The sequence below is a fragment of the Chlorocebus sabaeus genome, chromosome 15 (genome assembly GCF_047675955.1).
Source record: "Chlorocebus sabaeus isolate Y175 chromosome 15, mChlSab1.0.hap1, whole genome shotgun sequence".
Taxonomy (NCBI): Eukaryota; Metazoa; Chordata; class Mammalia; order Primates; family Cercopithecidae; genus Chlorocebus; species Chlorocebus sabaeus.
The window spans coordinates 81567932-81584735 of record NC_132918.1 but is presented as its reverse complement, the minus strand read 5'-3'; the positions used below and the strand labels follow the sequence as shown (position 1 = coordinate 81584735).

Sequence of the window (16804 nt, the reverse complement as noted above, 5' to 3'; positions counted from 1 at the left end):
AAAGCATGAAAAATAACCCTCTCAATGAATAAATGTAAGTAAAACAATAATAAAATTCAATAATTCTGCGTCATTCAAATTTGCTGGTTAAAAGCCTTTAATACTACAATCCAACAACAAAAACCAAACAATCTAATTTTAAAATGGACGAAGGCCTTGACTAGATATTTTTCCAAAGAAGATATGCAAATGACCTATAAGCACATAAAAACATGCTCTACATCACTAAACATGAGATACCATCTTGTACCCATCAGGATCAACAAAACCCAGAGAATAACAAGTGTTGGTGAGGATGTGGAGAAACTGGAATCCTTGTGCATTACTCGTCAGAATCCAAAACTGTGTGACTGCTGTGGAAAATAGGATGGCAATTTCTCAAAAAATTAAACATAGAATCACCAGATGATCCAGCAACTGCACTTCTGGTTATATACCCATAAGAAATGAAAGAGGGGACTCCAACAAGTATTTGCACACCCACTTCACAGCAGCATTATTCAGAGTAGCCAAAAGGTAGAAGCAGCCCAAGTATTCACTGATGTATCAGTGGATAAACAAAATGTAGTATATACATACAATGGGATATTATTCTGCCTTAAAAAAGAAGGGAATTCTGATACATGCCACAACGTAGATGAGCTGTGAAGACATTATGTTAAGTGAAATAATCACAAAAGGACAAATATATGATTTCTCTTATATGGTAAACCCAGAATAGTCAAATTCATATAGACGAAAAGCAAAATGGTGGTTGCCAGAGACTGGTGAAAAAGGGGGATGGAGAATTAGTAATTAGTGTTGAATGGGTACAGAGTTACAGTTGGAGATGATAAAGATGCTCTGGAGATGAATAGTGGTTACGGCTGCACAACAATGCGAAGGTACTTAATGCTGTAGAATTGTACACTTAAATATGGTTAAAATGGTAAACTGTATGTTATGCATATTTTACCACAGTCAAGAAAAACCTAGGTTGGTTTTGATGTCTGCATGGAGTGGGATCTAAGAAAGAAGGAAAAAATGAACTAGAAACAAAATTCTTACCAACTCAGGTTGATGAAAGAGAAATCTTAGTTTAGACTTCAGGTGGACAAAAATAAATAAGTACACAAAATATTCATCTTGGAATTCCTAGTCATGGATCTGCCCTCGCATAGATGTGAGGCTTGAATTTAGACAACAAAAGTTGGTTTGGTAAACCCCAAACTGAAAAAGTAACAAAATTTGGTTCCTGCCAATGATGTCCTAGGGGACTTGACAAAAGCAAGTACTTTGGAGTAAGAACATGCCCATTCTCTCCACATGGATTTATAGATTCAATGCAGTTCCATTCAGAATCCCAGCAGGCGTTTTTGTGCAAATTGATCAGGTGATTCCAAAGCACACGTGGAAATGCAAGGAGTCAAAAATAACCCAAATCTGTTTTGCAAAAGAAAAGCAAAGTTCCAGGGCTTGTGCTACGAGATATCAAGACCTTTTAAATAAAATCATTACATTTAAGACAGTGCTGTACTGGTAGAAAGATAGACAAAGAGGCCAATGGGCAGAATAGAAACTTCCACATATACAGTCAAATTATTTATGGATACCAAAAGTGGTACAGTCAAAATGAATCTTGACCCCTACTTCACACCATACCAAAAAAAGCAATTCCAAATGAATTGTAAATCCACCTGTGAAAGGTAAATAATAATAACAATTCTAGAAAATAATAATAGGAGAATATCTATATGACTTTGGAATAGGCCAAGATTTTATAAGCACTACACAAAAAAGCACAACCATATGAGAGAAAATGTAAAAATTAGACTACATTAAATTAGGAATTTCTGTGAAGAAAAAAGGTAAGCCTTTTTTTTTTCAGTGTAGAAGAGAATATCTGCAATACATTTTTCTCTCAACTTTCTCATATCCAGAATATGAGAAGAACGCCTACAAATTAGTAAGAAACAAATAACCTAATAGAAAAATGGGCAAAAGACTTGAACAACTACACAAGAAAATATCAAATGCCAATAAACATATAAAAACTGCTAAGCTCATCAGTCATTGGGGAAATACAAGTGAAAACCACATTGCGATATCATTAATTGTGTATTAGATGGCCAAAATGAGAAAGACAATATGAAACGATGGTAGCACAAAGAGTGGATTGAAGTCTTATACATTGCTGGCAGGAATATGAATTGGTACAGCCATTTTGAAAAATATGTTAAAGCTGAACATGTGGATACCCTATAACCCAGAAATGCCACTTCTAGGTATACACTCAATAGAAGAGCTTCATATGTGCCACAAAGAATATATAAGGAATGTTCATAGCAGTATGGCTTATGGCAGCCCGAAACAAGAAACAATCCAAATGTCCATCATCAGTACAGTAGGTAAATAAATTGTGTTCCATTCATACAATGGAATGTTATATGGTAATTATTTAAGAGTATGGGAAGACGTATAACACTAGGTGGAAGAAAAAGCAAAATTTGCATTTATGCATACACTATTCTAATTCTGTTTTCAGTGGGATCTGCATAGAAAATACTGATGCTTGAGATCTCTCTCAGAGATTTCAACTTAGTGGTTCTAGCCTATGGACTGGGTTCCTTTGGTGATTCAATGCAAAGCCAAGGTTTTGTTTTCTTTCATCTTCTTCCCTGAGTAGAAGTTAAATTCCTTATTAATAATAGCTTCACAAATATGTATGAGATATGCTGGGCACAAAGCAGGCACTCAATAAATAATTGCTGATAGATGGACATAGAAACCTTTCTGGGAGATTCAGGCCATGTCTTCATGGTTAGAGATTTCTTTTTCATAGGTTGGATTGTGGTACAGGTTCAGAAAGAACCCTCCAGGAATGAGGGTCACTTTGGTCCATGGCTCCACTAGGGCACTGGGTGGTTTATATCACCATTTCAAAATCTAAGTCACGTGCTGGTGAGTCTATGGCTTATCTTCTTGGGGATGTAAAATAGCTGAAGTGAAGTCTCACTGTAGTCAATTAGCATAACTAAAAGCCCAAAGAGGTAAACTCAGTTACATTACAGTAATGTCAGCTGTGGTTATTGAAATTATTCCAATGATGACATTTGGGGTGGCTGGTGGTAGCAGTCATCTGATTTGAAATAAATAGAGAAAATAAATAATGGTTTAGGTTTGTGTATGCTTACGATAAACATATTAGGTGTATTACGTATTCTTAGGCCTTACAAAAACCACACCAATTAGGTATTAGTAGCCCCATCAGCATCTAATGAGGGGGATGAGGAAGCTGAGGCTTTGAGGTGATAGGCAGGCTCACAGAGGTGTCAAGCTCAAAGCCTGTAATTCCTCAATATCATCAAAATGTTACCCTGTGTCATATAAGTGATGACAAAGAGATTTATACCAAACCTTCACGTTAGACACTAGCAAGCTTTCTGTGTTGTCAATAAGTCAGTTAGGGAGAAAAGATGTTCATTGAAATAAGCGATAATGAGACTTGAAATTTTTGTTTATATTCAATGGTCTTTGTCAAGCCCTTAGAAAATAATTAGGCTGTGATCTTTCTGAAATAGTTAGTGGGAAGATAGAGGGGTATGATATATCAGTGGCTTTCAAACTTACTCACCTCAACTAATTTCATAAAGAAGAAAACCCACAATTACATTAAACTACATTATGACTTGTGCTTACAGGAATTTGCTCCAAGGAAACTGTACTGGGATACCCATGGGGATGGACTGGGGATCGTACAATGAAATCAGAACCCCAAGATGGGGTTCATAGATAAGGGTATTGCCAGTAACTATCTGTGTGATCTCAAGCAAGTCATTGCCCCTCTTTGGGCCTCAATTTCCTCAAGAAAAAGAGAAAGGACATGAAAATAACCTTTGAAGCTATAGACCCTTCGTGAAGCTATGAATTCTTTCCCTAGATGACGCACATAAGCATGTACACGAACAACTTTGAACGCTGGTTCAGGTTATTCACAGATTTTCCAAAGACTATTTGTGAGCTTCCAAAGAACATAGTGGCCCTTAGTTTAAAACACCTGAAATATGTGCTAATTGGGATTATAGTCATATTTATAAAAATAGCCCTCACCTTTGAGAGATGCAACCTGACAGCATATTTATGGGTGACATTATTTCATGTCTGGAATTTGCTTTAAAATGATCCAGTATGTGTGTGGTGGTGGTGGTGGTAGTGGTGGTAATACATAAAACAATACTGTCCATGAATTGATTGTGAAGCCACATGATTAGGTCCATGACAGTTCTTTATACTGTTTTCTCTACTTTTGTGTATATTAAAATTTTCCATAATAAAATCAATTTTCACAATGAAAATGATCTAACCTTTCTTGGCTTCCACTTCCCTGTCCATAAAATAGAAATATTAACAGAATCTTCTATTGTGAAGATTAAGGTTGTACCTGACTTATAGTAAACATTCAGTAGATGCTCACTATTGTTCTCTCAACTATGTAAATATATAAACAGATTTAAAAAGACATAAGATATAGATCAAAATATTATTAGTAGATGCTTCTGTATGGTAAACCAAGAGCTTATTTATTTTTCTTTTCATCATGTATGTCTGGACTGTTCAAATATCTACAAAGAGTGTTTGTTACTCTTATAATAAGACAAAAAAACCTAAATCTTTTAAAAAAGTAATTTTCAAAGTCTTCCTTGAGAGAGTTTAATGCCCAAAGGGGCCTGAACCATGTTTGGTTTGGTTTGTTGTAAAACCACAAGATATTTTACAAACAAGACGACTTCATGGAAGAGTAAGATGGAATTCTTATTACCGTCTTGTTCACATTTTCCTCACCAAGCTCTCATGCTCTGGGTCAAATAGCCTCCTAAACGCCAGTAAGCTTTAAGCTAGGTCTTCCTAGAATAGAATGAATTGAGCCTTCCTCTTCTCCAGTTGCATGCCATCTTACTGCCTTGCCTTACCACAACCATACTAGCAGTTTAGCCTTTTTTTTTAAGGGGCATGCATCCCTTTGAGAATATTATGAATGCTATGCCAAGAAAAATTCACGTTTAGGCATATGATATTGCATTCTATTTCCTAGGGTTCATGGACCCCCATAGTTCATCTCCACTAATTAAGTTTTCTGAGGCCATGACATCAAATTTAGGAATGTAGAAACACACATCCAGTGTATAGACCACTTTGAGAAAAACTAATTTGTACAAAACCATAAGCCAGATAAATTGGTGGATAATTATGGGCATTACATATGTGGTTTTTGCTTTGCCAAATAATTTCCATTAGGACATCTATAAATAGCAAATCCATATAATGCATTTGAACCATACCACTGTTTGCCCAAATGCTAAGCCCTTTCCAGAACACACCTACTGCAGAGCAACAGGTCAATTCAAAAAGTTCAATACTAGTTTTACTCTTGAGTTTAGCTACATTCATTTACAGAATTCTAGCTTTCCTCTAAAATGGCCACTAACCTATTTCACTTTGGGGACTGATGTTCAATGGGAGGCAATGATACCCAGAAACTTTTTGACTAAGGAGAGGTAGTGCATGTGTATGGATTATCAGATTGCTTTGGAATGGATCATTTGAGATGAGATAGAGTCCATCTCTTTATTTCAGGAAGGAAAAGGATAAACATGACTGAGTCCTTACAGTATACCAGGTGGACATTAGAGCATCTCATGTACTCCTCACAATGACTCTGGAAGGTGGGGGCTTTTTCCCTAGTTTCCAACTGAGTTTTAGAAAAGTTGACACATATACCCCAGGTCTGGCAGCCAGTAATTAACAGAAAAAAATAAAAATAAATAAGAGGCAAAGCTTTCGGGCTTAGATTACTATCATTGCTGGTTAACTTCAGGGGGCTGGGAAATGTACAGTGCCTAGGATCACACCAAATCCAGACAGCCACTCAGGCTGTGATTTTCATCCTCCTGATTGTATCAATGGCTTCCAGGGATGCGTGTGAAGGGAGACAGGATCGCACTTTTCCTTGCCCCATCTGGCCTGTCCCTGTCCTACAAACTGGCAACCCCTTTCCTTTGCTGGTATACACGGACTGCCTCGCATTCCCCAAATGCCTGGGGATCGCACAATGAAATCAGAATAAAGAGCCAGGAACTCTACATTTAAAAGAATCCACGTAACTACAAACTCCATCTTAGGATTTCCACCACCAGCTGAGTTGCCATTTGGCATTGCACTGCCAGCAGCACATTTTACTCCATCCTCCTCCAAGATTTTCAAACATGTGCCTGGCACCCACGAGAGTTTCAGAGGAAGTGTAACAGTGACAGGAGAAGTGCTGCGGGTTTGGTTTTGTGTATACGTGTTAGTGTAACTTTCATAAAAGCAAGTGTAAGTTCTTAGAGTATTAACTTTCACAAGAGGAACTTTCAGGCAAACGCAGACAAACCCTTTTTCTTTTTCATTCTTTTTCTTTTCTAGTGAGTGGTATCTGAAGGTAGGGGTGATCCCTGTTATGCAAAAGGTCTCTGAGACCCTTGGGATACACACATGCTTTTCTGGCCCAGCACTCAAGCTTTTCTGGAAGAGTATCCCTCGGCTGTCTCCATCCCTCAGCCTTCAAAAGCCACCTACTACCCACCTACACGTGCTTTGGACACAAGCAGGTTCAAAGCACAAAGCAACCAAGCCACCACCCAGCAAGAAATCGATCTCTGAACCCGGAGTCACCATGAATTGCGCGTGTGGATGTGTGGGCGAGAAGGCTAGGTCCACAGGGATGTGGTCCAGCATCGTGAGCAGCGGGTCCTACCGGACGTTCAAATCTCAGCGGGTCCTGCCGGACGTTCAAGTCCTCCAGCCCCGGGCGAACTAGCAAGTTTCAGACCCCCACGCCCGTGCTAGATCGGAGGAGAGACAAAGCTGGACCGCGAGGAGAGGAGAGTGAGTTTGTGTTCTCTTGGGGCAAGTGTGCTCGGTACCTTGGATTCCTGGCTGCTGGTGGATGCAGGAGAGGGCGGTTGCTCGGCGCCCGCCGCCTCCTTGGGCAGCCCGTCCACGTCGTCCTCGCGGGGGCAGCTCGGAGGGATCATCGTGGCCGCGCGGGAACGGTGTTGGGCTCCCGGAGGAACAGCGAGGCTGCTGTCCTCCTGCGCGCCCTGCCCGCCGCGCGCCAGGCTGCTCAGCTCCGGGTCCCGGGGACTCCCATCCTCGCTGAGGCGCCGACGTGCCCTCCTCCAGCCTCGCCCCCTCTCCCGCCCGGCCCTGCCCACCTCCCCGGCACTTCCGCCGGCGTGGAGGAGAGTGCGCCCTGCCCCACCCCGCCCCGCCGCGCCCGCGGCCACCTCGCCGGCGACCTCGCAGTCGTGACTGCCACTCGGCAGCGGGCGAGCGGGCTTCAGCTCGCCCACAGGAGGAGGAAGGAGGCGGGGAGGCAGCTCCGGGGCGGGGCTGCGCGGTCAACGCCTGGAGGAGTGAGGGCAAGCAGGGGGCAGCGCCCTGGAGAGGGCTGGGGGAAGGCTGGGCGCGCGCCGGCACAGAGTGCGGGTGATTCTGTAGAGAGGATGCTGAAAATTCAGACTCAAACCCCAAAGAATAGAAAATCTTTGATTTTCTATTTTGATTTCTAGAATGATATAGCCAGAAAGGACCGCTTGCAACAACTCCCTCATTCCTCACCCGAACGAATAGTGACTGAGAGAGACAGTGACTTAGCTAAGCTATTTATAGGGTTCAGTGACAGAGAGCAGGGATCGGAGTGGGGGTCCCCTGACTCACGGGCACTGCGCTTCCTCCATTCAGCTTTGATCTAAAGCAGAGATAATGCGGTGTGTCTCTGGACACCTGTTCCTCGTTTGTTATGCACTTATTGTGCTAAACCCTTTCTTTTTACCTTATTTAATCCTCCCAGCTACTCTATGCGTCTAGGGATGATCACTTCCATTTTATAGATGAGGAAATTGAGGCTGTAGGAAGGCTGAGTAATTTGCTTTAAGTCACTAAACTATAATTGGTGAAACTGGAATTTGAACACATTTTGGCTTCAAAATCCATGCATTTCCGACTGTGGAGCCTCAAATCGAGGCCAGGTCTTGGCTGAAGAGCAGTTGGATGTTGCAGTTTAGCAAGAGTTGAGGACTGTTCACAGAGGGGCAAACCAGCCTGCCTTGCTTAATCTTTTGGAAACATAGGGATAGCCCCATTGAAAAAAGATACAGAGGGTCCAGTTTCTTTTGAAGACAACCTCAGTGTGCGGGGAAAGGAAATTCATCTAGATATTTAAAAGCCTGTTTTTCCCCATTAATACAAAATACCCTCAACTTTTTAAAACAAAATTGCAAACTTCTGTTCAGATTTTTAAAATTAGCTGTAGACGTTTGCAAGAGCAGCTTCATGGATGTGCAACCTGTGCAGTCACACACGGCCCCACACGGATGCTGCCATCTTGAAATTCGTTAAAAATATTTAATGAGACCACATTTTCATTTTGTACTTGACCCTACAGATTATGTGTCTGGTCCTGCATGCATTCCCTAGTTCATGTCTTTTAAAATGAACTGACTCTTACTCTTTCCATCCCAGATGCCAATTGAAAGCTACTGTTCTAAGTGTCAACCTCTTACTCAGCATTGAGCTTTCAAAATGCTCTAAATTTTCTGGTGACCCTCAGTACTGGGCCAGATTGGCTAGCTAAAATGGCTTCAGTTTTTTCCGTCTCACAACGCAATTCCTGATTGTTCGATAGAGACAAAATTCTAGTAGCCAAAGTCACAAACACAATGACAGGAGCAGCCATATCAACACATTTTTATCAAGCATCTATTCTGTGTCAGAATTGTGCCATAAAACTAATGATACAGCAGAGAGAAAACATAGATTAAGTCTGTTTTCCTGGAATTTAAGTCTAGCGGGAGAGACAATGATTAATTAAATCACACACACAGTTAAAAAAAAAAAAAACTATGATAAGGGAAAGTACAAGACTTTGATGAGTGTGTACAAATGAAGCCTGAACTAGCATGGGGCCAGATGAGGGGTTTTCTTAGGAAACAAAACTCCCAGAGTCTACTGGTAATTCCAGTCTTGGTGAACAAGCATATCATGGCTTATAACAATAAATTTTTCATCTTCGCATTTTCTTCTTTTAAGAATTGAATATGTGACCCTTCCTTTTAGTAAGTACTTAGATCAAGTTAGCAACAGTATTAGCCAATAGTATACGTTTAAATGTTGTGCCCTGAAGGAAATTTAGAGAAGCTAGTACCTCCCTCCTTTCCACCCCACCCTGATTCCTGCAACAGAAATCCTTAGTCTGATAAATAATACCTACCATAGGAATTAGCCATGGTGTCCCAAGCTAAATCAAGCCTTTGTTTATATGTTTGTTTCAAATTATTTTCCATCCCATCTTTTGTTATCTAGCTAACTTATCTTATTCTTCAAGTCACATATCTAAGTATTTACTACTCTTGACATCTCCTTTCTTTACCCATTTATCTGATTTAGATTCCAAAATCAATGCCATGTTCCCATGACTTCCTTTCCTAAGTAACCAATGACAAGGTTGCCTGCTCTTCTGTTGGGCTATGATCTCCGCTAGGACAGGGGCAATGCCATGTTCATCTTGTTTCTCCAGCTCCTGGTGTAATGCTTGTTAACAAGGTGGTCAAAAGAGGCTGCCCTTCCTTGTAGCCCCTGAGCTCTAGAAATGGTTTAGGCATTAGTTACTACACATGTCCTCCACACACTGAATGGAGAAAGACTCTGAATTCTTCTGTAAAACAATGGGATTTGTCAGTGATTTCAGTTGGTAGATGGTAGACCGGCAAAGTGATCCTCAGAGGGCCCCTCATGAAGTATTGATATCCCTGAGCAGAAGTGTACATTTTCCTGGCTATGTGTGAGATACTCCGTCTGTCACCCGGGAGTGCTTAGGTGAGACCTCACAGAAGACTGGAAATTCTGCATTAGAAGCTTTATGACATTTTAGCTATGGTTGTCAAGATTTCTCATTTCAACTGCAGTCTGGTAAAGCCTGAGGAAAAAAGGTTGTGAATAATTATTCTAAGTCTCAAGTCTGTAGCAGGACTTTGTGATTTTTGTAGATTCCCTTTATGGTCTATTTCACTCTGGTTTCTGGGTAAATATCAAGCCAGCAGAAGTGTGAGGTGTACAGAAATTTATCTGCACAAACTTGAACTGGAAGCTCCCATTCCTGGTTCATTTACTTGTTCATTAATTTGTAAAGAGGGCAAAGGCCTCCTCCTGATTGCATCCAAGGGCCTTTCACAGTAAACACCATTAAGCAGAAGACTGTGTAATCCTGCCAACCTTCTGTCATTTCTTTGTTCTGAGTTTGTATAAAGAGACTGGATTTCATCCTATGGACCTTGGCTTCTTCTAGAGCCATTTGGTAAAAGGATCCTAGTAAGACTTCTTAAATAGAACAGGCATATTTATGAAGGGTACAGAAAAGAACGACAAGAAAAAAGAAGAGGGAAGATAAGAGAATCTCAAGGAAGGGATGGCTCTCCATGCCTGATGCATCAGAGTCGTGATGGATACACAATATAACACAGTATATGAGAAAGGCATAGGTTGCTGATAACAATAATAGCTAACATGTATTGGGTTTCTAATACATCATAGACATTGTATATTTGTTCTTTAATTTAATCCCTATGAAACCTTAGCAAGACAAAGAAAATCAGCCTAGGTTCTACAGTTTAGGAAAGACTCAGTTATATCCTGCTCCTGGGCCAAGTTTTGACCACTCTGGTTTGCTGCCACCTAGCTAACAGCAGAACCCAGATGTCCTGAAAAGGCAGCAGGCCTTAAAGTTTAGGAGCAATGCAAATTGAGAGCCACAGGCATAATAGAAGGCACAGGGCAAGTTCCCAAATAATGAAGAGTTGCCCATTCCATTCTTCTGTGTTAAAAGTAAATAACGAGCAGATCTACACTTTGGAGATGACAGCCAAGAAGTCTAGACAAATGTAAGCATGAGGCATCCACTGTTTTTTTGTTTCTGTTTTTGTTTTGAGACGGAGTCTCACTCTGTCACCCAGGCTGGAGTGCAGCGGTGCGATCTCGCCTCACTGCAACCTCCACTTGCCAGGTTCAAGTGATTCTCCTACCTCAGCCTCCTGAGTAGCTGGGACTACAGGTGTGTGCCACCATGCCTAGCTAATTTTTGTATTTTTAGTAGAGACAGAACTTCACCATGTTGGCCAGGATGGTCTCCATCTCTTGACCTCATGATCCGCCTGCCTCAGTCTCCCAAAGTGCTGGGATTACATGTGTGAGCCACCACGCCCGGCCGGCATCCACTATTAGCATCACTTGTCACCCTCTAGATCCAGCTTGATGATCTGCCTTCAAGCTTAGAGAAACAAAATGCTTTGCCCAAAGTCTTACCACTGACACTACCACCACCACCACCACCTCTTACTTTGAACAGCTGCTAATGCTAGGCTTCATTATGGTCTCATAGCAACTCATGATTGGTTTCTTCTCAGAGTCAAAGTTAATAATTTAATTTGGAGACTCATTTTTGTGAGGGCAAATTAGATATAGCTTAAGCATCCTTAACTTGTTTCTAAGCACCAACTGGTAATAATAACAACAATAATAGTTGATTGCATTGTAAAGCACTGTTTGTCTGCATTAGAGTTATGTCCACTGGAGGTTCCCAGAAAAAGGTAAGGTAACAAGGCCCAATCCTCATATAGCTGCTTACCTTCTGGCTTAAGACTATCTCTCTTCTTTAAAATGTATGGCTGCTTCTAACTGGTTATAGTCTGTATGAGAAAGAGGATGGCTTGAATCTTTATTCTATATTTAGTGGAAAGGCCAGGAACCTAGAATCCAAACATCCCAGCTCTTCCACTTAAAAGCAGTGAGATCTTAGACAACTGATTTAATCTCTCTCAGCTTCAATTTCCTTAAGTCCCAAATGGGATAATGATCCCTACTTTGTAGAGTTTCTGTAAGAATGAATGCCTAATCAAAATAGGATCTGATATTATCATCATCATCATTATCAATATTATCCATATGATTTTGGGCAAATGTATTTGATTTGAGTTGGATTTACTGTTTATTATAGTCAAATACATATACAATATCAAAATTAGATGTATTCTACATTGCTAAACCTGGTAATAGCTTTTGTTTAGAATTTAGAAGCAGCAAATATCTAAAATTTCTTGGAAATGCATATAAAGTAAATTCATCCTATACATTTTGGTTCTTTGACCAGTAATTAACATTTAGCTTTATGTTTTCTTATTCTGTGAGTTTAGGGTAATAGCTTAAGAGGTGTACGACCCAGCCTACGCTGGTCTTACTGCTCCTCAAAAATGCCTGGTCTCTCACCAAGTTTTAGTGCTTGAGTTCCTTGTATCTGAGGGATCCCCACCATTCCCTATGACCAGCTCTCCTCATGTTGTGAACCTCAGTGCCCACCATCTGAAAGCATCATTTCTTTCTTTTCTTATTTGATGTCCTCTAGAATGTAAGCTTCATGAGGTCAAAGGCCTCATCTTTACTCTTCACCATATATCCCTGCTGCCTAGTTGCTCATATAATAAGGGAATATTTGTTAAATTAATGAATTGACAAATGACAAAATGTCAGTGTTGTAGAGGAGCTTGTAGGTCTAATAAAAAACCATTTTGTAGAGGGTAAAATCAAAACATAAATAGATTAAGTACTTGCCCAAAGTCAATTAATATGTGACACAATGAACTCATGTCAGTTTACTGCTCACCAATCCCATTGGTCATTGTTTTATTCAGCTTTGAAATATTTGACCAAACTACTAGTTGCACAACTTTCTTTCCCAAGTTTTCAAATTAATTTTGATATTTTGCATAATATCTCTAAATATTCTTTTGCAAATAGCTTTATTATTAGTCAAGCAGTATTCAAGAATACTGAAGAAATTTAAAATCTTCTAAAATTCCACCACTGATCGGTAATAACTGTTAGCATTTTGGTAAACCTCCTTCTAGACATGCATGCGTATATGGGTACATTTTACGTTTATATTTATTTGTATTTACATAAAATGATCTCAGGACATTAAGAATTTTTGTAACATCCTTTCCCTTTAGTAATATATCATAGAGATAGTTTTGTGTCAATAAATATAAGTATACATCATACTTTTCTAATGACTGTGTGTTTTCCTCTGAATAGATGCACAGTAATTTATTTATGAGGGATCATTTATGCTTTTTTCTAGGAACTGTTAGAGAGCAATTAGAAACTCATTGTCCCTTTCTAAATAGCAACTTGGCAAGGTAAATACTATTAGACCCATTTTGTAGATGAGGTCATCAGAAGCCTGAGAGGGTTTATGACTTCCCTAATGGGATATGGTAAGTGCAGAGTGGCGAGTCTGGCCCACGTCTTCAGACTGTAAACCTCAGGCTTCTCACAGTACCTAAGCAAACAGTAAAACTCAGTGTGATCACTGTTGTGTAAGAAGTCTGCACAACATGATTTGAGAGCACGTGCAGTGGAAGGATAAGGTTCACCAAATGGAAGGGATGCTGGAGAAGGTTCCAGTGTGTTGAAGGGTGACTGTGATTTTTCTGGAAGGATAAGGAGAAGCAAAGAATCTTGAGCAAAATGCCCTGTGTCAGTACAAACATGGAGGTGTGCATGTGCAGGCTTTATTCAGTTTTGGTTCCACAGTTTTTTTTTTTTTTTCCTTTGGTAGTAACATTTACTGATCATATGGGCAATGCCTGAAAAAAGGGAACGATTAGAGCCAGAAAAATGCTTTGAATAATAGTTTTAAGTACTTTTACAAATGGCCCTTGAGGAAACTTGGATCTCAGTCAGCCTGGGAAGAATGCTACTGTTTTAACTAGTAATAGAGGGAGGGGAAAAAAAGCATCATAGGGATTGCTGGAGGGTTAAATGGGTCACAGAGTAAAAAGGAGCCAAAATTCAGAGCTCTGAGAGACACACATAGAATCTCCATTCCGGGAAACCAGACACAGAGAACTCTGGTTCTTTTTGATACAGAAGCCCGTTCTGTATATGGGGCCCTAAAATTTAAACACACATATAGCTTGCACATTTACAACCTCTAAAGGATTATGAATATCCCATTTAATCATTATGTATCTTAAATGAAGTTCCTAAAAGTGAGCAGTAGAATTGACTTTCAAAACAAAGAACGGAATTCCAGCAAAAATGGATAATAGTTGATGCTGTTTATCCATAATGCTTTGCACTTACTTTGAAATATGTTCCAAAAGTTTGTAGAGCGATGCTGGCAGCAAATGAATCTCAAAAATTCTTTCTACTATATTTTTCAGGATAGGGGTTATATGACTACTTTGTCTTTCTGCCTCCTATAACCCTCTATGTTTCTCCAATTGCTCCCTTGGCAGCCATGAACCATCCATCAGGCACTTGACAATTGGCCTGGAAAAGATGACTCAAGCCTTAAGCCTTAAATGCCAAGTTTCTTTCCTCCATAGCTGAGGCAAACTTACCCATAAAGCCTGGACTTAAGAAACATACCTATGTTTAATCTACCTTTGTTCTTGCAGAACTGGCCAAAAAAATGGAGATTTTTATTTCTTCAAACAATAATAAGAGTTAACAATAGTGTATAATGATCGCTTACCAGTTAGAGGGTACAGTAGGAGATAGTATGAATGCAGATGTTATCCAGGCAGACCTTCCGAGGAGGTTTTACTGCATCTTGGTCCTATTTATTCCTAAAATGTAAGCTGCCAAAATGCCAAAGTCTACCAAGCAAATGGCTCAGTACTTTAAGGAAGCCCAACCTGGATATCAACTCCGTATTGCACAGAATGACTGAGTTCCCTAGAATGCAATTACAGTGCTAATGGATGAAATGAGATAAATACCCATATTTTAAACAAAAAATATGCCCTATTTTTTCCATTCACTTTTCCTCAACCCACTTATGTAGTGAGTCACCATGTCCTGTTGTTTCTACCTCTTGTGTGGTCATAGGGTCAAGTAGTTAGTATTCAGCTTAAGATATTTGAGATTGTTATTAAATAAGGTGTAGATGTCTAATGAATGAAGTCCTTGTTTTTTTCACCAATTTATTCATCAAAAGTTGCCAAGGGCTGCTGCATACTAGGTGCTTTATTAGTTCTGGGAATATAGACAAATACACGCAGATTCCCTGACCCAAAGGAAAATTTAGCTTCACTAGAAAGGCAGAATTTAGGACAAATAATAACCACAGGTAGGCTGGGCGCAGTGGCTCATGCCTGTAACCCTAGCACTTTGGGAGGCCGAGGCGGGTGGATCATCTGAGGTCAGGAGTTTGAGACCAGCCTGGCCAACATGATGAAACCCTGTCTCTATTAAAATTAAAAAAAAAAATTAGCTGGGCGTGATGGCATGTGCTTGTAATCCCAGCTACCCAGGAGGCTGAGGCAGGAGAATCGCTGGAATATGGGAGGTAGAGGCTGCAGTGAGCCGAGACCATGCCACTGCAATTCAGCGTGGGTGATAGAGGGAGACTCCATCTCAAAATCATCATCATCATCATCATCATCATCACAGGTATGAAGAGACAGCTGTGGGAATCCGGAAAAGAAAGGGCTAATTGAACTGAGGGGTCCAGGGAGCATTTACCAAAGAAAAAAGTTACTAGTGAAAGTTAATGGCAGTTTTTCATAAGGAGAAGAGGTAGGTCATTCCTGGCATCTTCAGATTGGTATATATCCAGCTTATGTTTTCTTGTGGTATGCTGTGTTGGCTCTTTATTTATATTTATTATTATTATGTTGGAGATATTGAAAGGACACAGAATTGAGTTATTCATTGCACTATCAAAATCAGTCCTTGCAATCCCATTTCTCCTTGTAACTTATTTAATTAGCTGTTCCAAATTTACTCTAATCCTTACTCAAAATCCCCTTCCTTCAAATGATACTCACTATAATGTTTTAAAAACGTATATCGTAGACATGCATGCATATTTTAAAAATATGTGGAGTTAAAAGTGTTTTAAATTGCATTCAACATATTGCACTGTGGCATAGTTCCACTTTCTATTTTTTATTTTTTTTGAGCCTGCTCTGTCACCCAGGCTGGAGTGCAATGGTGCGATTTTGGCTCACTGCAACCTCTGCTTCCCAGATTCAAGTGATTCTCCTGCCTCAGTCTCCCGAGTAACTGAGATTACAAGCACCCGCCATCACTCCTGGCTAATTTTTATATTTTTAGTAGAGACAAGGTTTCACCATGTTGATCAGTCTGATCTTGAACTCCTGACCTTAGGTGATCTGCCCGCCTTGGCCTCCCAAAGTGCTGGGATTACAGGTGTAAGCCACTGAGCCTAGCCCATATTTCCTCTTTCAGAAAACATAGTTTGATTTTTAAAACTACATTAAAAGTAAAATGTGCAAGAGTATCTAAAAATCATTGAGTACCCATGATGTTGAATGTTTTCTCTTTCATTGTTGTATAGAATTCTATTGTTTGGATCTGCCATGATTTCTTACATCCACTGTGTGTTGATGAATGGCCGAATCGTTTCTATTTTCAGCTTATCATGAATAGTGCTGCTATGAACATTCTTGTATATGACTTTTGATGCTAACATATAAGTGTGAATTAAGGACTCCAGTTGTTTTCTTCGACACTTATACAGTCATTATTTTTAATTTTATCACTGTGACTTTATTTGCATTTTGCTGATGATTAATGAAGTTTAACGCTTTGTCATGTGGTTATCAGTCATTCAGTTACTGTCATAAACATAAAGTTAAAAAAGTCAACAGAGAAGAGCGCATATTGTATTATATAATATATATAATGTTCGAAAATATCCCCA

At 39.9% G+C, this 16804-nt stretch overlaps 1 protein-coding gene across 3 annotated transcripts in view; it reads right to left on the bottom strand.

Annotated features, from left to right (window-relative positions):
* Positions 1–7222, bottom strand: part of STAC (SH3 and cysteine rich domain) — a 168036-nt gene extending 160814 nt beyond the window's left edge. For 2 of the 3 annotated variants that reach the window (XM_038003049.2, XM_008009473.3), the window contains exon 1: positions 6942–7222. In XM_038003049.2, the coding sequence (XP_037858977.2) occupies positions 6942–7052 (111 nt within the window). In that variant the 5' untranslated portion in view covers positions 7053–7222. The remainder of the gene's footprint in view (positions 1–6941) is intronic. The other variant, XM_008009472.3, reaches the window with a different exon arrangement.
* Positions 7223–16804: the final 9582 nt, after the last annotated feature.